Source organism: Marmota monax, unplaced genomic scaffold, assembly GCF_021218885.2.
Source record: "Marmota monax isolate L192 unplaced genomic scaffold, Marmota_monax_Labrador192_F-V1.1 WCK01_AAM20220418_F8-fsc00045, whole genome shotgun sequence".
NCBI classification, from domain to species: Eukaryota; Metazoa; Chordata; class Mammalia; order Rodentia; family Sciuridae; genus Marmota; species Marmota monax.
This window is the reverse complement of record NW_026692132.1, coordinates 10,437,489-10,463,119: the sequence shown is the minus strand read 5'-3', so window position 1 is coordinate 10,463,119 and position 25,631 is coordinate 10,437,489. Positions and strand designations below refer to the sequence as shown.

At 33.0% G+C, this 25,631-nt stretch overlaps 1 protein-coding gene across 4 annotated transcripts in view; it reads right to left on the bottom strand.

Annotated features, from left to right (window-relative positions):
* Positions 1-5,555: 5,555 nt before the first annotated feature.
* The window catches only part of Dcun1d5 (defective in cullin neddylation 1 domain containing 5), a 29,474-nt gene continuing 9,398 nt past the window's right edge, over positions 5,556-25,631 (bottom strand). For all 4 annotated transcript variants that reach the window (XM_046466615.2, XM_046466625.2, XM_046466642.2 and 1 more), the window contains 4 exons: positions 9,287-9,395; positions 9,095-9,199; positions 7,206-7,308; positions 5,556-5,890 (listed from right to left, as the gene is read on the bottom strand). In XM_046466615.2, the coding sequence (XP_046322571.1) occupies positions 5,835-5,890; positions 7,206-7,308; positions 9,095-9,199; positions 9,287-9,395 (373 nt within the window). In that variant the 3' untranslated portion in view covers positions 5,556-5,834. The remainder of the gene's footprint in view (positions 5,891-7,205; positions 7,309-9,094; positions 9,200-9,286; positions 9,396-25,631) is intronic.

Sequence of the window (25,631 nt, the reverse complement as noted above, 5' to 3'; positions counted from 1 at the left end):
CCCTCTGGACATCTTACAGGCACATCTACTGTTACAAATCCCAAACTAAATCCTCAGTCTTCCTACCTCAAACATGATCCTGAATCTTTTACTCTTAAATGGCCACTTTCAATATTCCAATGTATTATTCTCCAAATTTTATTCACCCCCATATCCTTGCTTTGATCAGAACCCTAATTGTTTCCTACTTCACTCAGTAAGTCTTATTCCCTATGTCTGTAACGTCACTTTCTATTGCTAATTCTCTTTTAGCTTATTACATTTACTCTGATCTTGTAGCTTCCCAAAGACACCTAGCAAACTGTTACCTGCTCATGGCCTTAGCACGATTCCTCTGCCCAGAACACTGTGCTCCCAGATAACCAACCATATTGTTCAATTGCTCCTGTATCCCAGGTCAAATGTCTCATAAATTAGAATACAGTTTATTTAAAATAGCAACCTTATACTCACACTCTGTAATGCCTTCCTTGACTTATTTTCCCCCAAATAATTTTGTCACCATTTGATAAACAATATAAACCAATTCAAATGAAAATCACATAAATGCCAGAGACCTCTCTATTCTATGCCCTATGATATACTAGAGCTAGAATACTTCTTGGTGTAGTTAGAATTTGCTGAATTAAATATTTGGTCTGAAACATAAATAAATGTGTTTGATTATTTTTTTTTTAAATGGTAGAATAAAATAGTAAACTCCAGCTATTTTTCCATGTAGGATGGTATAATCTGTTGGGGGCAGAGTGAACTATTTTAACTAATCACTTTTTGTTCAAACACCAAAGTGAACTCTTTTAATATTTAGGGGCCCCATTTGTACTTCCTGACAATAATAGAATTATTGCTGTTTTACAGAAAAAAAAAAAAAACTAAAGATGACAAGAGTCAAGTGACTATCTAAAAGTAACAGAGATGTGGCAAAGAAGAAACCAAACTCAGGTTCTCAGATTTCACTTTTATAAACTCTCAAAATTCCAAGTAATTTCAAAGAATACAAATCCAAAATAGATAAGTAGTCAAAATTAACTGTGCCTAAACCTGCTTTAAGTCATTTCATTTGCATGATAGTACAGGTAAAATATGTAAACCTCATTTAAAACTAAAAAAAATTGATTTGCTAAATTTGTTGTCAAAATAAAATCTCTAGTGACAAGTGTTCAAATAAAGTATTGTCTTTTTTCTTTCACAAATTCAAATAATAGTCATATAAAAGCAAAATTTTTAACCTTCATGGCTTTTAACTATGATTTATTTCTACAGGAAAAATAAACTATAACTACTAATTCTACACACACATACAACCCTATAGAGTTTTGGGGAAATCTTGCTTTATACATATGCATTTTATATATTTTCAAGCTTTTAAAAGTCCACAATTTTAATTTAAACCAACCATGAAGTATGAAAAGTCATCAATACTGTAGACCTGAAAAGCCAAATAGCAGGACAATATCTCCTCAAATGATATAATTTTGAGGAAGGCTAAGACAATTTTAATAAAATTGTTTTGCTGTAACTTGTAAGAACTGATATAAAAACAAGGTGTATTATAAAGGATTCTAAATGAAGTATCCATCTTAAAAAGAAAAGGGTCACATTAAGTAACAACTGATCAGGGAAAGGAATTAAGGAAACACTATCTGTACTCATAGAATACAGAAGATTGTGAGGTGGATACAGTAAATGCCTAATCAGTTTTATTAAAATTGGTGTTTAAGAAAAGGCAAATAAATTAAACATCAAAAGATTTACTCCAGGGGCTGGGGTGGTGGCTCAGTTGTAGAATGCTCGCCTAGCACTGGGTTCGATCCTCAGCACCACATAAAAACAAACTAATGTATCCACCTAAAAAACTAAAGATACATAAATAAATATTTTTTTAAATTTATTCCAGTGAAGTAAAAATTCACTAGAAAAATATCTACAATATCAGTACAATTTATCCAAGGTTTGTGGCAGCGATTCAGTTCCACAATCTATAAAGTTTATCATAAAAGTTATAATGTTTTCTGGGCTTTAACAGTATAATCATAGGTATAAGTAGGTCTATTAACAAAAAAGACTGAATTGTAATATTTTTGTCTCGTTATTGCTAAATATTCATGAAAGTGATAAAATTAAAGTCATTAAAAATTATGATCCAGAATATTTAATAATTCACATTAGTCTTTCCTACTGAGGAAATTTACAGTTTTCCTATTTTTCATTTCTCTTGAAGAGAAAATGCTTCCTTCTTTGAAATGTTTCCTTGTGATGTTTTCCAGTATCACTCAAGAAGTGATATACTTCCTTAAGGAAGAATTTCTCTCTAGGAAAAAGAAAAAAATTCTTTAGCTTTCTAACTTTTCTCTTTTTAACAAAAAAAAAAGTATTTAAATTACATGCATTAAATGCCCTCAAATTATTTGCTGCATTAGACATTTGAGAAGCATGTGAGAGATGTGCTAAAAACTTCAGGCTTAAAAGCCAGAACAAAGTATTATCCCTTTATGAATTGTCACAATAGTATCAAGAATACTTCATCAAGAGGCAGTAAAACAAAAGACGTCAGCATTCTTACTAACAGCTCCTCAAAAACTAAGCACATAATACATTTCAGTAAGTCCTTTCATAATTTCCCATTAGTGACTAGGCAGAAAAGACATTTTGCTTAAGATACAATTCAAAATTTGTTTTATTAGCAATGTATTTCATTTGTCTAGAATCTGACCACTCCACATAATTGTGCATGCCTTAAAAACTCTAGTTATGTCAAAATTCTACTCTCACCTTCATCCCCTTCACACTGAAAAGTGATGGCATTCAATATTGTTAAGATACACTTTTGGTTTGCTAGATAAAAAGGCATTTGTACTTAAGGGATATATAATCCTGAGGGTCAATTTAATAATCCCATGGGAGGTCTCACATTACACATAAAAATATAACCATTAAAAATGTATTGTCGAGAATTTTATCATTTTAAAAACAAGAAATCATTAGATAATAAGAGAAAAATAGGGTAACAGATCCAGATCAGCATGTAATACACATTTTTATCATACTATGTTACCCAAATCCCTGGTCAATTTTCTTCTAAATGACTATACCTTATTAAAAATTACTGACCCCATGGATTTGTGGAAGGCAACTACTCCAACCTCCCACAAAGAATCAATACCTGGCTCTACTTTCTTCCAGTAGTATTACATTTGTAAACTATTTTATAAGCAGCACGTCAACTCCATGTTATAAAGCACCATCGAGTATTTCATTCCATACGAAGAAAATAAATTAAAAGATTTTACAACAGGATTCCTGGGAAGGCACTTTAGTTTAAAAAAAAAAAAAAAAAAAAAGAGCCACAACACTTAGGAGACTTCTTCATACTGCAAGTTCCTTAATACTGTCCTCTTTGCTAAACATCTTGACCAGTTAATATCTTAACCAGTTAGCATCTTGATTATAAGTTTCCCAATAAACTGAAAGTTGTTCAAATATAAATTAAGAAAGGAGAGAAGGGACACAGCCCATGCCCTGATGAATAAGGCCAAGCAAATTTGCCGGCAAAGTAAGTAAACAGGGTGGGGGGTAGTGGAGATCAAACTCTGGAGCACTTAACCACCAAGCTTCTTCATTCCCAGGCCCCTGTCTACCCCCCACTCTTAAATTTTGAGACAGGGTCTAGATAAGTTGCTGAGGCTGACCTTGAACTTTTGATCCTTCTGTCTCAGTCTCCCAAGATACTGGGGTTATACAGGCATATGCCACTGAATTAGGTGAGTGTTATATGGCTTTAGAAAGGTAAGAGAAACAGATGGAGCAAGAAAGTAAAACAGGCACATGACCAGTATCGAATTGGACCACTAACTTTAGGCAGAAAAAAAGTGAATTTAATTTTCATATTCAGAACCAACCCCTGCCAAAATATTAAAGGAACCCTTGGATAGTTAATCTAATCAAAAATTTTTTTAAAGTCACCCTATAAGTTTTGAGTGTTACTCACTTTACTCAAATAATAAAGATTACAAAGATTTTTACAATTAGTTCAAGTTATAAAGTAACAACTTGTAAGATTTCACTTAAATTCTTTTGAATTAAACAAAAGTGGACAATATTCTTCAATTGTTTTAACTTGTACCTTAGAAGAGTCAATTATATTAGAAATTCTACAATGTAAATCCTTTTCTTATATTATTAATTTGATGTTAAAACATCATTCATGATACTAAATCACAAATGTTCATGTGCTCCTTTCTAATAATTTGCTAATTCTAACCCTTAAGAGGAATATTCCAAGAAAATAATCTTTATCTAAAGGTATTGAGGAAAAGAATTATTTTCCACTATTTTATCAGTGTTTTACAAAACTGTACAAAATAATCTTGTTAAGAAGGCAAGTAAAACATTGGCAATCACTTTATGTTCATTAACCAAGAAGCAAACAATAAGTTTCAAAATGCTATTTTTCCCTTAGGTAATTAATACTGAAAATCACTCATTAAACAAATTCACTATCAAAACAACCAACCTTTACTTTAGATCAACAGAAATTTCCTTATTATGGAAAAATAACCTCTTTAGTTCTCTTCATTTATACAATGAGACTATGAATATTACTGAGGTTGTGAATGAACTGTGAATGTGAACCAAGTTTTCTTATCGCTGGAATACTGGATGGTTTGAAAAGGAATGTATAAAACATGCCTGCAGCTAACCAAAAGGTGACTTTTATGTGAATAAGGCTGTCATTTCTTCAAGATACTGTATTGCCAACAGTCAGAAAATTGTGACAAACAGCAAAACTGTAATACTACCAATGTTAAATGACATCACCAAGTTTGCACTTACAGCCAGAGTTCTCTCATGATCCATTATTCTATTTTCTTTTCTTTTACATATCTTAACAAAGTCCACAAAAATCAAAGCTAAAGTTTTCTTAAGGAAAATAACAGTGCTCTCAACAAAACTCTCTATATTATAAAATAATAGTTAAAAATATCATAAATATGCCATTTGTATTAATGATAAAAATACAACTTCAATATTGATCCTAATGCTCTTAAAAGAATGTCTGATTTTGAGACCATTAATATATCAACCTTGCTACTTCAAATGTAAATGAAATTCTTTGACAGAAATACACAAAACTTAAAATTCATGTTAAATATACACATGCAGGGCTCATTTATGCTTATTAAAAATATCTCAAGGTCAAAAAACAAAATAACATAATCTTTCCAAACTTTTCAAGTAAGATACATACATAAGACCTTGACAGCTTTTACAGATACCCACAGCTGAAAGCTGGAGCACTTCCAATATCTAGAAATGTTTTTTACTAGCTGCATCAGAAAATCATTATAAGTCAAGGCCAATAATTATTCTTCCTAATTGTGCAAAGATAAATAATATGAGCTATACCATCAGCAGACTACATTGCCGGATATTAAGATTGCTTAAAATCTCTAAAATTTCACCAATTCATGGTAATTCTGAACCTCAAAAATCAAGAATTCAAACTTACAAAAATAAATACCACTCTGACACTCAAGGGACATCTTCACTTTAAGGCCTTTGTCACAAATCTGAATCTTTATTGTTCTGAAATAAATGTTAAAAACATAACTTGAAACAAAAATGTCAATATTCAGTCTCAGAAGAGGTGTGGCTCAATGCCGCTCACATGTAACAAGGAAACTTCCTTTAAAAAAAAGGAAAAAAAAAAAAAAGTACTATGAGAAGTCTTTCATATGAATGAAAATGCACCCTTTGGATTTTTCCCCCTCGTTTCATTAGTTTGTATACATGTGGGAAACAAAAAGTTTGCATTTTCTTCACAATAGTTCTTGCTATGATGTTTGACGAACTTTTTGCCACTCAACAAATTCATCAAGAAGAACGGGCCCTAGAAATAATGAAACAAGTCTCATTAGAATTCAATAAACTCATCTCTCCAACTATATAACAAATTCTCCATATGTTTAGTAATGATAGTCTGACCTATCCTGTTTTGTTTCCAGTCTCCCTCTTCTACATATTGGTATTTTCTTAGCCTTTTCCATTTTGCCCGAAAAAAAAAAAAAAAAGGTGGGACTTTCTACAATGGGTATTCATAGCAATTTTCTTTGCAAGGTGTTTCATGAACCTTCTAATAACTGAGTCACTATTAACCTCTTCCATAGCATTCTGGCATTTAATCATAATGTAAAAAGTGATTAAGGTAGTAGTTCTGTTACATTCCCAAGTATTGTAAGATTGTTAAGGGGAGATAGGCCATATAAAAGACTTTATTCTAAAAAGGGGACATGGTATAAAGATAAACACAAAGTAAATGATTAAATGCATCATTTTAATTCCTTTTCCAGGTTAACTGCTCTGAACATTAAAACAACGCATGAAATCAAAATAATAGTAAAAACTAAAAATATATAATTCTAGAGAGTAATTTGGCCCATCTAAATAATCGTTACTCCAAATCTGTTTTATCCACTTAAGAGTTGTTTTTGCCCCTAGTCCTGACAGTTGTGACCCTGGCCACATCAGGGATGGCCCAATCCTGTGTGTGCGTCTGACACACCACCTCAATGATTCCATCCCACAAAAACCTGCCAACTGAAACCTGTCCTTGCATCCAGGATGGAACCAGCTCCCATTCCTCTTCTCCCACCCCCACAGGTGCCTTAAAGGGCCCTCGTCCACCAGAGGTAGAGGGCAGGGGGCCTCACTCTCCAGCCCTGATATAGAGGAGAGAGTTGGGGGGATTGAAAATTGGGAGGGGCACTCTGAGATTAAAAAGTTTTACCTCTTAAAAAAAAAAAAGAGTACAAATATTTTAATTGGAAGGTTGAAATTGTAGTGAGTTATTGATATTATCTGCCATATCATTAATAGGTACCATCATTAATTTTAAAGCTTTTTCTAGTATAGTTCTTGTTTTTAAAATCATGATTTTTTTTTCTACAGGAAAGACAAAGCAGAATTTTGGCTTCTAAATGCAGAAATTATCATTTAAGTTTAGCTATTATGTATGGTTACTAAGGAATGGAAACATTTACCAGAATTAATTTTATAATATTACTGAATCTAAGCTCTTGACCTTCCTCATAACCTGGCTAAACAGTAAAAGTTACTGTTATGATGTTTAAAACTGTTATGTTAATGCTCCACAAATGCATAATATTTTTAGGAATTTTATTTTCATAGAAATACACCATACTTACAAGCACCGTCTTCATCGTAGTTACTAAGATCGGCATGAACTGTTCTGCTGAATTCTAATACATTGTACCACTGATCTTTGTTCATAACACGATACTTTGATTGCTGTGGAAATCAAAACAAATTGCTGTGAACTTCAGAACAAACATTACTTAACAGGATTTAACTTCAGTCAATATATTATAATTTTTTGTGTGCTTTGGCATTTCCTAAAACATTTATTTCTCTATTAACTATTTGTGTTCTTAGGGAATCCTCAAGAGCATTTACATATTGACGACTACTAGTTTTTTTTCTCCAATTTTTGAATAATATTAGTAAGTACAAGTATACTAATAATTAAAAGTCACAATTTTTCTATCTGTATGTTCTTGTGTAACTAACAACAAGATCAAGATATAGAACATTTCCCATTTCTAGAAAGTTCCCTTGTGTTCCTTCCAAGTATATTTCTTGCATGAACTACATTTTGAGATTGGTGTCTAATGGAAATAGTGGGTTCAAATTCCACTTCTGTCGCTTAATTGAAGGACCTGAGAAAGTTACTTAAGAATAGAACTCATAGCCAGGTATGGTATAATCCCTGAGGCTTGGGAGACTGAGGCAGGAGGACTGCAAATTCAAATACAACCTCAAAAACTTAGTGAGGTCCTAAGCAACTTAGAAAGACCCTACCTCAAAAATTTAAAAAAGTGGGAGGTGGAGTAAGAATGAGGCTCAGTGGTTAAGTGCCCCTGGGTTCATCCCGGGTACCAAAAAAAAAGAATAGAATACATTTCCTGGAGAGAAAACTTAACTTAAAAATGGTGTTATAATGATTTAAAAAGAAAACATATGTCAAATAGTTTGCATATTAATAAGTGTGTGAAAATATTTAGTTTTCAACTTAGCTTCTCAGAGGTGAATGTCTTTACATTCAGTTAAATTTAATTTTGCCTAAAAATAGAAACAGGAGAAAGGTAAGCACTATTCGTGAAAAATATTCACTTTATTTGGCTTAAAAATTTATTGTGCAAAAAATTCTTTCATATAAGTGCCACTGTCCTTTATTATAAGTTTTAAGTAAAACTACTCTGGACAACTTGCTGTGATATTAGCTTTATGAGAAATTATTTCCAAAGGAAAACTTATTTATTCAAAAAATAGCAAGAACTATACCAAGAAAAAATTAAAAGGCATAAGCTGGATGTGGTGGTACATCCTTGTAATCCCAGCTACTCAGAAGGCTGAAGCAGGAGGATCAAAATTTAAGGTCAACTTAGGTAATTTAGTGAGAACATTTCTCAAATAAAGAAAGAAAGAAAGAAAGGGCTAAGGATGACGATCAGTGGCAGAGCACCTGCCTAGGACATGTAAGGTTCTATATTCAATCCCAATGCAAAAAAAGAGAAAAGAAGTCAATGAAAACAGATATGAAACTAGATAAAACAATGTAAAAAAGAATAGTATCGTTTTAGAACCACTGTGCTAGTAAGAACAATGATACCCCTCTCCAAGAATATTTGCTTCATAAATTCAGTATACTTTTTTCTTTTTTTAGTAATCAGTAAAGTCAAGCATGCTATTAAAGTCATTCTCTTAAATAAATTTTTTGGAGCTCTCACTTCCAACTTAGTGCTAGTGACTGAACCCAGGGTCTAATGCACACTAAACAGGCATTATACCACAAAACTATACCCCTAATTCCCCAAATTCTTATGTAAAGGATATATCAAATCACATGAACTTGGGTCTAAAACTGACAATAGAAATTTACACATTTTAACAGAATTTTTTCAATACTCATGAATAATGTTTAAAAGTACAGGACTTAAAAGTGACTTGTTCCTCAATATTTTAAAATCAGATTGTTTTTTAAATATTTAATCAAAATTTTTTTAAAAATGCATACCTCCAGGTACTGGTAAAATACTGAAAACAGTGGCCATGTCCTACCAAGCAGAAGAGCTAACATAGATTTAGCAGTATCAATATCAAGGCTTCTCTGATCTTTATCCTAAAATAAGTGAAAAAATTTTCTTAAGTATGGTCTTAAGATGAAAAACAATTACAATGACTTAAGGAAGAAAAACTGCACACCTACCCTTGCAAAATCAAAGGCATATCTGTATATATTCTTAAATGATGAAATGTCATTCAGCTGTGAGCGCAAAAAATCAAATTTGTTCTGTAACTTTTCTGTGCAATCACACCTTGAGTAAAAAATATATAATGAAGAAAATTAAAACATTTTTAGGGAGTTAGAAGGAATGTATTAAGAACGAATACATTTATAAAGTTAATTTAAGTTCAAAATTCTCTCACAAATTTAGAGTAATATGCCTTCTATCTACCAATACAATAATAAAAGGAAAAATATAAAGAAGCCCTGGCAATTACAATTAATGTCAAGAGCTACGTAATGTTTTGAACAATTAAAAAAAAAAAAACAACAATTAATGAAAGCTTATTCCAAAGACTTTTCTTTGGGGGTCAGGGGATGGAACTCAACCATAAAATTCTAATAAAATCATAAGTATCTCTTTAAAAGACATGTATTAAAATATGCCTTTATTACACATAATTGCAAAAGAGAAAGTAAAAAAGAAAAAAGAATGGGATATAAATAATATAATTAATGAGGCCTCTATCACATACTTCATTGGAAAGTTCTTAGGCAACAGCTTGGTGAAAGATATCAGCCATAAGTGGTTTTAAAAATTAGGGACACAACACAGAAGTAATTAACAATTATATTAAGTGGTAATATAATATTATATATTATATAATTAACAATTATATTAAGTGGCCCAATAATAAATCCTGATTCCCACACAGCAAACAAAAAATTAAGTTATCAGTAGAAGCATTTAACTTCAAGTAAGATAAATACACAAAAGCATGCAAAAGAGTTATACATGTTATTTCTAAAGACAATACATTAAATATAAACAATTAAAAACAGGTACAATGCTCAAAAATTTTGACTGGTTTTCTAACTCTCACAGGGTTAGCAAGTTCCAACTTGAACAAGAAGCAAGGCAAAGTCTCCATAAGTGGCACAAATCTCCAGTCTCATCTTCTTGCCATTTCAGAACATCCTTACTGTACTCTATTTTTATTTCAATTAACCGCTCCCATATGCCACAGCTATGGTTTAGCATACCTTACTTTCTCTACTTAACACATTGACTTCAACTTTCTGACAAAATATTACCCATCAAGACCTAACTCACATTTTGCCACCTCTGAGACCATCTGACACACACTGATCAAATTTAGTTGTGTCATGAACTATGACCCACAGTATTCTACTCAAAATTGAATTTTAATGCTCATGATATAATACATAATACCTAGCATTTTCAAATTTGACTAAGACTTTCACTATCCTAAATGTATAGTAAGCTAAAATTCTATTAAGGTGTACACATTTTGTATACTTCTTTTTTTGGTCCTGGGGATTGAACCCAGGGGGCACTTAACCACTGAGCCACATCCCCAGCCCTTTTTATTCAGAGACAGTGTGGCCAAGTTGCTCAGAGATTCCCTAAATTTCTGTGGGTTTTGAAACCAGGTTCCTCCTGCCTCACATGTCCAGCCATTTGGATACATTTCTAATGTTGATTAAATCTTGCATATCTAAAATAAGCCAAACTTAAGTCATGTTACCTGTTTTACATGCTGCTAGATTTTTTTCCCCCGCTGTTTCTAAGGGAAACTAAAGCCAAAAAAATTTCATTTTTTGGTACACTCTCCTTACTAGTTTTTGTAATATTCTTTACATAAGCCTCAGAAAACAAAATAAGGATCATTTCACTTTTTTTCTGTTTCATGAAAAAATTTATGTAACCTTGGGATTAGTGTTTGTCCAAACACAAATTAAGCATTTGGGCCTTTTTATTGAGGGAAAAGAAAGGCTTTAAAAACTACTAAATTAATAAATCAGCATTAAACTACTTAACTGTACTAGAAAAAAAATTACAAAATTAATATTTTTTTAAATTGTAGATGGACACAATACCTTCATTTTATTTATTTATTTTCATGTGGTGCTGAGGACTGAACCCAGTTCCTCATATGTATGAGACAAGTCCTCTGCCACTGAGACACAATCCCAGCCCACTGAATTAATATTTTTAATGGCTACGTGACTATTCAAATTTTCTTGACCAATCTAAACAGAATTCAATTTAATACAGCTTTCAAGCCTACAGAGTAAAACTTTAGGTGTAACCATAAATTGTGGTATTATTGCTTTTATTATTCACTTATAAATGACACATTGAAAAACTGTTTTCAGAGAAGTGATAGGGATAAAAATTCTACTGGAATAGGTTTAAGAAAGAATGAGAAGAACTAGAGAAAATAAGTATAAACAAACACTTCTGAAGAACTTGGTTCTACCTACAAAATGGGGGAAATCTTTTCTACCTACTCTTCTGATAGAAAAATATCTAGAATATATAAAGAATTAAAAAAACTCAGCACCAAAAAACCAAATAACCCAATTAATAAATGAGCAAATGAATTAAAGAGACACTTCTCAAAAAAGAAATACAAACAGCCAACAAAGCCGGGTGGTGCACACCTGTGGTCCTAGGGACTCAGCAGGTTGAGGCAGGAACATCACAAGTTCAAGGACAAACTCAGCAACTAAGACCCTCAACAATTTAGCAAGAACCTGTCTCAAAAAATAAAAAGAGCTAGGGATGTGGCTCAGTGGTTTAGCATGTCTGGGTTCAATCCCCAGTACCAAAAAGCAAACAAATGGCCAACAAATACATGAAAAAATGTTCAACTTCAACAGGGAAATGCAAACCAAAATCACACTGAGATTTCATCTCACAACAGTCAGAATGGCAGTCATTGGGAATACAAAAAATAATTATTGCTGGAAAGAATGTGCAGAGAAAGAAACATTTTTACACTGTTGGTGGGATTGTAAATTAGTACAATCACTATGGAAATCACTATCAAGGTTCTCAAAAGACTGTGCAAGGAATCACCATATGACCCAGCTATACCACTCCTCAATATTTATGGTTTAGATGTGGTATACCCCAAAGCTCACATGTGAGACAATGCAAGAAGGTTGGAGGAGGAATGATTAGGTTATAGCCTTAACATAACTGAGTGGTAACTGGAGGCAGGTACAGTATGGCTGGAGGAAGCCATTCATTGGGGCTGTCGCTATGGGTAATATATTTTGTATCTGAAGAGTGGAGTATCTCTCTCTCTACTTTCTGATCACCATATGAGCTGATTCCCTCTGCCATACTCTTCTGCCATGTTGTTCCTGTCTCACCTGGATCCCTGAGGAATGGAGCCAGCTGTCTATTGAGAATGAGATCTGTGAAACTATGAGCCCTTAAATAAACTTTTCATCCTCTAAAATTGTTTGTTAGATTCTTTAGTCACAGCAACAAAAAAAGCTGATTAAAACAATACTATAGTGATACATGTATACCCATGTTTATAGCAACACAATTCACAATAGCCAAACTATGGAGCAGCCTAGGTATCCATCAATAGACGAATGGATAAAGAAAATGTAGCATATATACACAATGAGTTTTTATTCAGCCATCAAGAAAAATGATACTACGTCATTTGCAGGAAAAGGGATGGGAACCTAAGACAATATGTTAAATGAAATAAGTCAAACTCAGAAGGTCAAGGGTCATATGTTTTCTCTCACCAAAGAGGAGGGAAAAAATAAAAATGTAGGGGGAGCAGGGATCTCATGAAAGTCAAACTGACATCAGAAGAGGGAAGAAAACAAGGAGTGGGATGTGGGGAGTGCTGGGGAATGATATCAGCCAAATTATAGTCTTATATTATGTGCACATATAAATATGTAACAACAAATACTATAATTATATGCAACTATAATGAACCAAAAAAATGTGGCAAGAAAAAACTTGGTTTTAAAATGGCATACAAAAGAGGCACTAGCATGAGTGGGATAAAAAAAAAAAAAAATAGTTAAAAGGAATAACTTTCTCCCAGCTACTAGGGAGGCTAAAACAGGAGGAAAGCAAGTCTGAGGCAGCCTCAACAACTCAGCAAGACTGGCTCAAAAGGGGATAGAGGGGAGGGGCTGGGGATATAGCTCAGTGGTAAGGCATCCCTGGGATCAAAACAGAAATAACTTTCAATTTCATCAAGATGGAATAAATATATCTCTTTCACCATCCTTCCCTCTGTCCTTTATATATGATGTTCCACAGATATCATATATAAAACAAATGTAATAGAATTCCAAAAGTGAAGACTTGAATAACAAGAGTGGCAAGTTCCTTGAGTTTATTCTTGCTTTACATACTCAGCCTTGGGGCTGAAGAAGCCAGCAAACCAGAAACAATGAGAGAAGACAAGAGAGCTCCAACAAAAACCTCAACTTTTTCTAGCCAAAAGACTAGGAAAGGAACAGCAAAGGAGGACAAAATTTAAAAAACTAAACATTCTATTTTAGTCACACACTATCAAAAAACCTGTGATCCAACTCCCACCTATGCCAGTGAAGACTTTAGGGACCTAAAATATCCACCCTCACCAGGATATATGACCTCTCTCTCAACTCTTATAGTGTTTGGTACAAAGCACATAGAGAACATGAACTTCTACTCAGGAATAATGAGCAGCAAATTCTCCTCTGCCTTGCAGTGGTATAGAGCTGACATGGTAAAAAGTCTGGGCTTTCCCCATCACCCACTGGTAAAAGGCCACCACCCTAATGGGGTCAATGGAGGCTATATGGGGAATAGCTAAGAAGGCACTCTTACCCCTTTCAGACAAGACAGTTATCAGTGAAGGCCTAAAGGGGACCCAGAACTCTCACCCTTGCCTATTAGTAACAAGAAGCATCCTTTCTTGGATGTCAATGGGTGCAGTTTCCACTCCTCAAAGAGTGGTGCTACAGGAAGCTATTAAAAATGAAATCCGAAGTTTCATATTGTATTAAAAATGTCCAGGTTTCAATAAAAAAAATTACTTAAACAAGAACCAAGATTTCACAGAGAAGGCAAAAACATAATAAATTCAAACACCAAAATGACAGAAATGCTCATAATTATCTGACATAACTTCAAAGAACCATCATAAAAATGCTTCAACAAGCAACTAACCACACAATAAAACAAACAAAACAATAGAAAAGTCTTATGGCCTATCTTATCAATAATCACACATAATATAAAAGGTCTTTAAATACACCGATGAGAAGATAAATTTGCAAAGCAGAGTTTAAAAAATGACCCAAATATATGCTGTTTAGAAGACACTAATCTCAAAAATAACAATACAGGCAGGTTAATAGCAACAGAATGGAATGATATACATCATAAAAACAATCAAAAGAAAGCAGGAGTGGCTATACTAATATGCACTTTACAACAAAGAAAATGATTCAAACAAGTGCTTAATGATAAAAGGGTCAATCCACCAAGAAGACATTGCAATCCTAAATAACCTTAAGCAATCCAAGATGTACCAAATAACAAAGCTACAAACATGTGAAGAAAAAATTGACAGAATTGAAGGAGAAATAAACAAATTCATAATTATAGTTGGAGATTTAAACACCTCCTCTCCTCAACTGATAGACCCCCAGATAAAAAATAAATAACTGAAGTGATGGAAACTGTGTTCTCTGGCCACAATGGACCCAAACTAGAAAATAATAGCAGGAAGATAACAGCGTAATCTCTGATGAACACTTGGAAACTACACAGGAAACTCCTAAATAATCCCTGGATCAAAGTGCCAAAGTCCACTGAAAATGCATTAAGTTGAAGGAGATGAAAATATATTTGTACCTTTAGATTCTAGAATAAGAGCAGCAAAATAAATACATGAACTAAATAATTAAGAGCCAAAATCTATAAAACTGAAACGAACAGCAATAACAAACAAACAACAACAACAAAAAAAACAGAACAAAAAAACTTACCTCCACCAAATCAATTAAACAAACTGGTTCTTTGGGGAAAAAAAAAAATCAATAATTTGACAAGGTTCTAGTAAGACTGCTCAAAAACAACAAAAAAGGGAAAGATATCATTAAAGACTCAAAGAAGTGGCTGGGGTTATAGCTCAATGGTAGAACACTTGCCTAGCATTTGTGAGGCACTGGGTTTGATTCTCGGCACCACATATAAATAAATGAATAAAATAAAGGTCCATCAACATCTAAAAACAACAACAAAAAAGACTCAAAGGGACTATCCTATGAATAACTATACACAAAAATTTTCAATCTACCCTAGATAAACTGATTCAATCCTTTAAAAAGCAGAAATACCAAGACTAAATAAACACCATGGAAATCAATATGTAAATTCCTCAAAAGACTAGTATGATTGAAACTACCTTATAACCCAGCTATAACACCCCTCAGTACTGATCCAAAAGAATACCCATGTTTATGGCAGTGCTATTCACAATAAAGAATGCTTTCTCTCCTAAGTGGTAGAAAGAAACAGGAGGGGGGGTGGGGGGAGATTTTCATGAAAGTAGAAGGGAGACCAGTAAGATAGAAGGAAGAGGAGGCAATTGGGAATGAAACTAATCAAATTATGAGTACATAAAAATGTGCCACAATGAATTCCACTATTTATGTATAATCATTACCCAGGAATAAAAAATTTTTTAAAAAGCACAAATACCAGACCACAATATGCAGTAATGAGTAGTCCTAAATTATTTATATTTATTATTATTATTTATATTTATATAATATAAATAGTGTTTATAATACATTGTTATATTTAATAATTATAATAATTATTATTAAATAAATTGAATTCAAATTTAAAAGTTCTCAGAAAAAAATCTCTAGGCTTAGATGGTTTCACTGGAGAAACAAACCTTTAAAGAACTATTCTACATAATCCATTTCAAATAATAAAAGGAAAAACTTTCCAATTTACTTTAAAAAGCCAGAGTTACCTTCTAACAAAAGCAGACAAAAATACACAAAAAAAGGAAAAAACACATAATCATTTAGTGGAGGGAACTAAACAAATTAACATCTGTTTGTAATAAAACAAGGCCACAGGAGACAAGATAAACTTACAAAAATTAACTGTATTTCTATAATAGTAATGAGCATGTAGACTCTAAAATTTAAAAAAACACAACACCATTCATAATAGGTCAAAATAAAAATGTAATACATGTAATTCTAACACCATATGTACACGACTTGCACTTTCAAAAACTATACAAGACTGGTGGGAAAAAATCAAATATCTAAGAAAATGGGGAGGGCGGGCAGTGTGGCTCAGTGTTGAATGCTGTGTAGTATGTGCAAGGCCCTGGTTTCAATCTCCAGTGCTGCAAAAAACAATAACATTTAAAAATGAACAGATATACATGGGGCTGGGGATTTGGCTCAAGCGGTAGCGCGCTCGCCTGGCATGCGTGCAGCCCGGGTTCGATCCTCAGCACCACCTACAAAAACAAAGATGATGTGTCCGCCGAAAATTTAAAAAAAAAAATAAATATTAAAAAATAATAATAAAATAAAAATAAAAATGAACAGATATATATCAAAACACTGAAAATGGCAAAAATGTCAATTCATAGTTTAATCAAAATCTCAGAAAAATGTTTTTTGTAGATATTATGTAAATTTATATGCAAAAGCAAAGGAACTAGATTAGCTAAAGCAATTTTGTGGGGAAAAAAAATGACCCAGTCCATCTAATTTCAAGACATTATATAGCCATAGTAATTTAGACTGTGGTACTGGCAGAAGATTAAGACACATCAATGGAACAGAATGAAGAACTCAGAAATAGACCCACAAAATACATCCAACTGATTTTTGACAAAAGTGCAAAAGCAATTTAATGGATGAAAGATAGCTTTTCAACAAACGGTACTGGAATATGTGGACAACCAAGGCAAAGAATTCAACTAAGACCCCTAAGTCTCACATCTTTTATAGAAATTAATTTACAATACACCAATGACTTAAATGTAAAACTTCAAAACTCTTCTAGAAAAAAATATAAGAGAAAATTCTCAGGATAAAGCTAGGCAAAGAATTTTTCCATAAAAGGAAAAACAATATACTGGACTTAAACAAAGCAAAGTAGCAGCATACAAATTCAACATAGAAAAATCAACACTTTTCTACATACCAATAATGAACCCAGTAGAAAAATAATTGAGAAAAACAATTCCCATTAACAAACCAAACTAGGAATAAATCTAACCAAGGGGGTTTTACAATGAAAACTATAGAAATCACTGAAGAAAACATTAGACGATGGAAAGACCTTCCTTGTTCTTCTACAGGCAGAAATAATATTGTCAAAATGATCATACTACCAGAAATGTTCCACAAATTCAATGAAATCTTTATTAAAACTCCAATGAATTTTTGCACAGAACTAGAGGAAAAAAAGAGTGCTAAAATTCATAAGGAAGAATAAGAGACTGTGAATAGTCAAGCAATTCTGAGCAATAACAAGGCTAGAGGCATTACCCAACCTCAAACTACAGAACTACAGGTAACAAACAGGATGATGTTGGCATCAAAACAGACTGAAAACCAATGGACTAGAAGACACAGAGATAAACTCACATAGACATAGTCATCTAATCCTTATCAAAGTTGCTAACAACATAAGATGGAGAAAAGACAGTCTTTAAGGTACTGGGAAAACTGGATCACCACATGTAGAAGAATGAAACTGAACCTCTATCTCCCTCCCTCAACTCAAAGTGGATCAAAGACCTAAAAATTAGACCAGAAACTCTGCAAATGCTAGAAAATTATAGGATCAATACTCCATCATATGTGTGTAGGCACTAACTTCCTCAATTAAGATTCCTAAAGCTCAAGAAATAAAACCAAGAATAAATTAATGGGATGACATCAAATCAAATTTAAAAAGGTTCTGAACAATATAGGAAACAAGAGCTCAAAATGATTATAAAATGGGAGAAAATCTTTGCTAGCTACTCCTCTGATAAAGGGCGAATATTCATAATACACAAAGAACTCAAAGACTTATCAAAAAAACAAATAACCCAATCAATAAATGGGCAAATGAACAAAATAAAGAGTCATTTCTCAAAAGAAGGGCAAATGGCCAAAAAATAAGTGAAAAAATGTTCAATTTCCTTAGCAATCAAATGCAAATCAAAACTACATTGAGGTTTCATCTCACCTCATTTAGAGTGACAATAATCAAGATTATAAATAATAGCCAGGTGGTAGCACACGCCCATAATATCAGCAACTCAGGAGGTTGAGGCAGGAAGATCACAAGTTTGATGCCAGGCTCAGCAACTCAGCAAGACCCTCAGCAAATTAGTGAGACTCTGTCTCGAAATTTAAAAAAATAAAAAGGGTTGGGGATGTACCTCAGTGGTAAAGTACCCCTGGGTCCAATCCCCAGTACAAACAAAACAAAACCAGAAAATAAATAATAATAAATGCTGGAGATGATGTGGGGAGAAAGGAATAATTATACACCGTTAGTGCGACTGCAAATTAGTGGGAACACTTTGGAAAGCAATATGGACAGTCCTTAAAAGATAAGGAATGGAACCACAATATGATCCTGCTAATTCACTCCTTGTGAAGAGCTGAAATCAGCATACTATAGTGATACCTGCATTTCAATGTTCATGGTAGTGCAGTTCACAATTACCAAATTATGAAGCCAACATAGGTGTCTGTCAACAAATGGATGAATAAAGAAAATGTGGTGTGTGTGTATATATATATATATATATATATATATATACACATACATACATACACACACACACACAGGTATATGTATATATATACACAAACACACAATGGAGTTCTACTCTGCTATAAAGAATAAAATGAAGCATTTGCTGGCAAATGGATGAACTGGAAAACAACATACTAAGTGAAATAAGCCAAACTCAAAGTTAAGGCCAACTGTTTTCTATCAAATGTAAAAACCAGGAAGAAATAAGGAATAAAAACAAAGGGAAGATCTTATGAAAATAATAGAGGAAAAGAATGGAGGGGAGAAAAGAAGGGTTGGAAGGGGAGGAAGTAATGAAGTGAAATCAATCAACTTATGCATATATGAATTCCACTTATGTATGATTATAATGCACAATTAAGATAACAAATAAATAGAAGAAAGACCAGTAGAATAGAGGAGGGGGATGAGGGAAAAGGAGGACAGGGAAAGTGGAAGTACCACAGATTGAAATGGAATATATTATATCATATTCATTTATGAATATGTTAAAATGAACCCCACTATTATGTATAACCACAGTATACTAATAAAATCATACAATTTTAAAAATTAAAACTTTTATTTCCCAAAAAGCCTTATTAAGAAAAGGATGAAAACAAATGGGAAAAAAATATTACAAGCCACATATCCAATGAAGGACTCCTGTCTGGAATACAGATATTCTGTATTCTGTATATGCAAATCTAGAATATGAAAACTCTCAAAACTCAACAGTAACAAAATTATCCTTATATCTTTTAGCCTCTTTATAATTTTCTTCACTGAGTTCAATCCCTGGTACCACCACCACCCCAAAAAGTGGTCTGAGATTACCACTACATTTTAGGTATAAAGCTCTATGTAGCTCAGTGGTAGAGCGCTTGCCTAACAAGTATGACGTCCTGGGTTCAATCCCTAGCACTGCCGTGGGAGGAAGGGGGAGTTACATGTATTCTTTCCCCTTCATGGATTATTTTAGGTAGAGGCCTGTTTTCTGTATCTTTGCAACTTAAAGCAATGTTTTCACATTTTGTTTTAGTAATTTAAGCTCACTGTTATACTTTGGATATGAGGTGTCCACCAAAAGCTCACATGTGAGACAATAATTGGGTTAAGAGTTTTAACTCAATTAGTGAATTAATCCCCTACAAGGATTAACTGAGTGGTAACTGAAGGCAAGTAGGGTGTGGTTAGAGGAGGTGGGTCATTGGGAGACATGCCTTTGGTGTATGTTTTCTATTTGGTGAGTGGAATCTCTAGGCTGTCTGATCATCTTGTGAGCCTTCCACCAAACTCTTCTGCCATGATGTTCAGTCTCACCTCAAGTCCTGAGGAATGGAGTCAGCTGTCTATGGACCAAGATCTCTGAAACCATGAGCCCCCAATTAAACTCTTCCTCCTCTACAGTTGTGCTGGTTGGATCTTTTAGTCACAGCAGCAAAAAGCTTACTAAAAATATAATGCAAAACTTTAACAAACTTGAAATACAAAAGGGAGAAAAAGACAAAGTATGCCTCCTGACAATCTAAGTTATTCCTTTTTCTACCTCCATAGTTTGAAAATTATTTTAACAGTGTAACACACAAGGTCTGGTGTATAGAAGCACTCCAAAAATATTTGTTAAAAAAAAAAATATGAACACCAAAAATAAGCTCCAAGGTTGATGGACGAGATTTTTTAATTAAGTTTCACAATTGCTATTGGGGAAAAAATCAGTGGAAAAATACAGATCAAAACAAAACCATAAAGCACATAGTGACTAAGTTCTAAAGAGATAAGAACCCAAGAAATTATATATAATCTTTTCCAAATATTTTACATCCCATGGGTTCACACAGCAACAATATTACTTAAATGATCTCAATGAGCTTTAAGACAGAGATAGTGAAAAAAAGAACAAAGATTCATGTCAGTGACTTCAGTTAAAATCCTAACTTCTCTATTTTCAGCCATGGGGCCTTTAGGAAAGTTACTGATTTAACCCTTTCCAGCTTGTTTCCTCTTTTCTAAAATGACAATAATAATTTCATAGGATAGCCATAAAGATTAAATGGGAATACATGTGTTAAATGATTAAGATAGCTCTTGGCTTAATGTGTTTCTTTTGAGACAAATGGATTAAAAAAATCACCTACCCTACATTCTGTTACCCAAACTACATCCTACCACACCTAATGGTCTGCATCTTGAGCAGAGAAAGAATCTAATGGCATTGAAAATTGATGTGTTCTCCTTGGGGAAGAGTGATAAAAAAGAAAAGCCCAAATCTCCACATTACCAGCATCAGAAAGACTGTCAATGAACCAAATAAACATACCTACTCACTAATACCAACTCAATTCTTAATCTAGTCCCTAGATAAACTCCAAATAGTAAAAAAGTCAATATCACAGAAATTAGGAATTTAGGAAGAATAGGTCCTTCTTTTAAAAAAAAAAAAAGCATTCTTAACTAGTAATGTCATGGGAAGCAAGTAGTTTATAAATAGAACCAAAAAAAAAAAAAAAAAAAGAAAGAAAGAAACAAAGAGAAACACCAGATTTGGGGGAAGATTGGCATAATATAATACCACTCTCCAAGGCCATTATGGTTAATGGAAGAACAAAATGGTATAAATTTCAATACTGAGACTTGGAAAGGGTATTGTTAAACACCTGATCATCAAGGGAGGCCTTCAAAATTCTGCTTCACCTTTAAAATGAGAATTCTCATTTATGTATCAGATCTAAATGAGGTTCTCTTCCTGAAGGGTAAATTCCAATAAAAGAATTTCATCACAAAATTTTAGATTAAGAACCTTTTCTAAATCAGGTTTATCACCTATAATAATTCTACCTCTAGGCGTATATGGAAATGTGAAAAGCGCATTTTGAAACTCATGAGAGATTGAAGAGGAAAGATGCAAACAGCAAATAGCAGTTGGACCCAAAATGCCAAATGAATAATAGTCACAAACCACACTCACCATAGGATCCCATCTACCCACTCCTCTGCCTCCACCATAAAGTAAATATTCTTCATTCCTTTCTTTTTTAAAGAAAGTCAAGCCAGAACATTCCCTATAATTTTCAAAAAAAGGACTCGAAAGACCAGAATGCGCAATCTGTACCCCACTGGCAGGTAACTTAGTTCCTACCACTGTTATCAGATGCTATCCTCTTACCACTTTATTTATAACATCATATCAAGTACAATTCTCTTCAAAGGTCTATGTTGTTTTCTCTACCAACATATTTTACCCTTGTTCCAATACGAAACTTTCATCTAGCTAATATGTGAAAAATGCTCCATTCCAGTTAGAGTATGTCAGAACCAAACCTTCCAACCACCCCTAGAACTTTGTATCTGTAGATGGAGAATAAGAAAGATCCATAACCTCCTAAGAACACAAGCATGATTTTGTGTGTAGCAGTATATGTGAATCTTAACAGGGAGATGGTCCATAGTTTTGCTAAAATTCTCAAGTATCTAACCTTAAAATAACCAGCAGCTGGATATAATGGTACATACTTGTGTTATCAGCTACCTGGTAAGTTGAGGCAGGAAGATGACAAGTTTAAAACCAGCCTGAGCAACTTAGTGAGAACCAGTCTCAAAATAAAATAAGGGATGGAGATATAGCTCAATGGCATAGAGTGCATGCCTAGCACATGCAAGGCCTGCTTCAGTCCAAAGAATCTGAAAACATAAAAACAAAAACAACTGCTCATTAAAAACTGCACTGAAAAATCTTTGATGATTCCTATGCTCAAAAATCTGGTTATTGGGGATGGAGTTGCAGCTCAGTGGTACAGCACTTGCTTGCCTGGCATGTGTGAGGCCCTGGGTTCAATCCTCAGCACTGCATATAAATAAATAAAAGATCCACTGACAACTAAAAAATATATACATACATTATATATCTGGTTGTTTCCCAGTATCTAAAACATTGTTTAAACATGTTACCTAAGCTCTTCACAATGGAGTCATTATCCCAAATATCTAGAATTTTAAACACATTCTGGCAACTTTATCTATCCTATAATTCTAACAACCAGATTACGTCCTTTAAACATAATTTCCTTCCTCAAGGCTCTCCTCCCAATTTCTCTCTTCTGAAACATTTTCCCATATCCTCAACCAACAACATCTTGATCATTTTTCAAGTTCCAGTTCAAATGCCAAGTCTATAAAGATTTCACAATCTACTCAGCTGAAATTAGCCTTATTAGTTTCTTTCCTTTCCCAGTATTTTGTACTTTTACTCTATCACATATCAGGTTCTGCCTGGGTTTCAGTTACAGTATTGAACTGTCTTCCCTGACCTATTATAATATAACCAAAGGGCAAGAGCTGTGCCTGATGTATCACAGTGATCACCAGTAAGAGGCACAGTACTTAATGTAAGATAGGGTTTTAATGTAAATATCTATAAAATTAAATACAATTTGGGGAAACTTGACTTACTAAAGATGAAAACTTTATGAAGCAAAATATCTAGAAAAGCTATGGCAATTTCATCCTCTGAAACTTACAAAATATCCATCTACTCCCAATTATATATAAATTCAAATGAACAAATTTCTTCACACAAAATAGAAAGCCAATTCACTTATAGAAAGCCTGTATGATAGCCTTAAAGCAAATGTGTAAAGTTTTCTAAAAACTGTAAAGCATTATACAATACAGATTAAAATTAATCATAACTATTATAGTTCACTATATTTGACTAAAGTATATATTTTAACTATCAGACTATTTCTACTCTTTAGCACAGTTCAACTAAAGTTTCTACACATTAAAATTCATTGAAACAACTGATAACTATCTTAAGATGATTTAAAGACCATCAGCTTCCTTGGCTAAATTAAATTCTAAAAGTACAAATGAAAACTATACACAGGGAATAGAGCCTATAAAGTTTTATATTTTAAGATTATATTATAGAAAGTCAAGTATATTAAACAACTATAAATTTTAATATTAAGACATACAGGTTATTTAGTCTGTGTTGCTTAAAATTTGAACTATTTTATTCCTAGCAAGATTTTGAAAGATTCAGGGAATAATAAGAATTGGTTGACTGAGAGGGAAGAAAACTTTATACTTCACATAACAATTTATATCATGAAGAAAAAAATCATTTTTCTAGCTGAGAAAACTTATTTGTATAGCTTCAAAGCTCTACAGAATATTGTTAATATTGTTCTAGGTACATGACAATGATAAACTTCTGGGACAATTTGAAATAAGTACTTGCTTTTATTTTGAATAGCTTTTGAACTTCCTACAGAAAACATATGTCAAAGGTGCACTGGCACGTGCCTGTGCCTGTAATCCCAGTAACTCAAGAGGCTGAGGTAGGAGTCCAAGTTCAAGGACAGTCTGGGCAACTTAGTGAGGCCCTGTCTCAAAATAAAACAAAAAGGGCTAGCAATATATCTCAGTGATAGAGTGCCCCTTGGATCAATCCCCAGTAACAACCCTCCCCTCAAAAAAAAAAGATGCTAATAAAAACCATGTTCATGGGCTACTTAATTTCTGGTTTTTGGTACTCATATCTAATGATTCAGGAGTATTAGAAATGTTTTGTTAACCACTTTATTATATAAAGGCTCTTCATATCAACTCATACAAAAACAATTTGCATCTTCTTGGTTTATAAATACAAAACTACTTATTAGCTGGAATAATCCAAAAAAACAGCTCACAAAATGTAGTAACCTAAAAAGCCCTTAAAATGTCAAATTAGCAACTAACAATTTTAATAGAACAGGCTAAGTTGCATAAAAACTGTGGTTTATGTTCCTTGTGTATCCTTTTGTATGCACTTACCTAGCACGTGTGAGACACTGGGTTCGATTCCCAGCACCACATAAAACAAATAATAAAGGTCCATCAATAACTAATAAAAAAATTTTTTTAAGTTAATTAAATATTTGGTAGGATATAGCCCCCCCAAAATTTCAGAACCAATGTATTTAACTGGGCATATTACAACATCTAAATGTAATACAGAACTAGTAATCGGTAAATTTAAACTCTAGATCCTAAATCTGCCACTAAGGAATTGTGTAAACATTGCCAAATATTTTCTTAACTTGTTTTCGTCTTAAATTCCTTATTTATAAATAATGGAAGTAGGAGAATTGATTTTATGTTCTATTCTAGAAATTATGATTTGGTTCCCAAGAAAAGGTTTTTACCCCTCCAAATATAAACTATCTATATGTTAATGTTGGTTTAAATTAGACACTGAAAACTCAAATACAAAAGCATAGGTGCCATAAAAACAAATATACTTCCTTTTAAAAAACTGAAGAACAGGCAAAGGAGGACTAAAAATAGTTAGGTGTGTTAATAAAAGCATATCACAACAGGAAACCACCAGGCTAATAAAACCCTAGTTTCTGCCTTTAAAATATAAATTAATGCTTCCTCACTTGAAAATTTTAACCAGTAATATCCTGAAGAAACATTAGGAACATGATATAAAATTAACACATAATTCCTTATTAATTCTGAAATTAAATAAACTTCACTCTGGAAAGCCAAAATCAAATTATTTTTATAAAGTTAATTCTATAACTTATAATTTAGATATTCAAAGACACCATCTTAAACTGAAAGTATCCAACTATAAAATGGCTGAAGATTGCATGGGAACTGACATTTTCTTTTGTTCTGTTTGAGTTCATTTAGTAAAAAAGAAAAACAATCTAA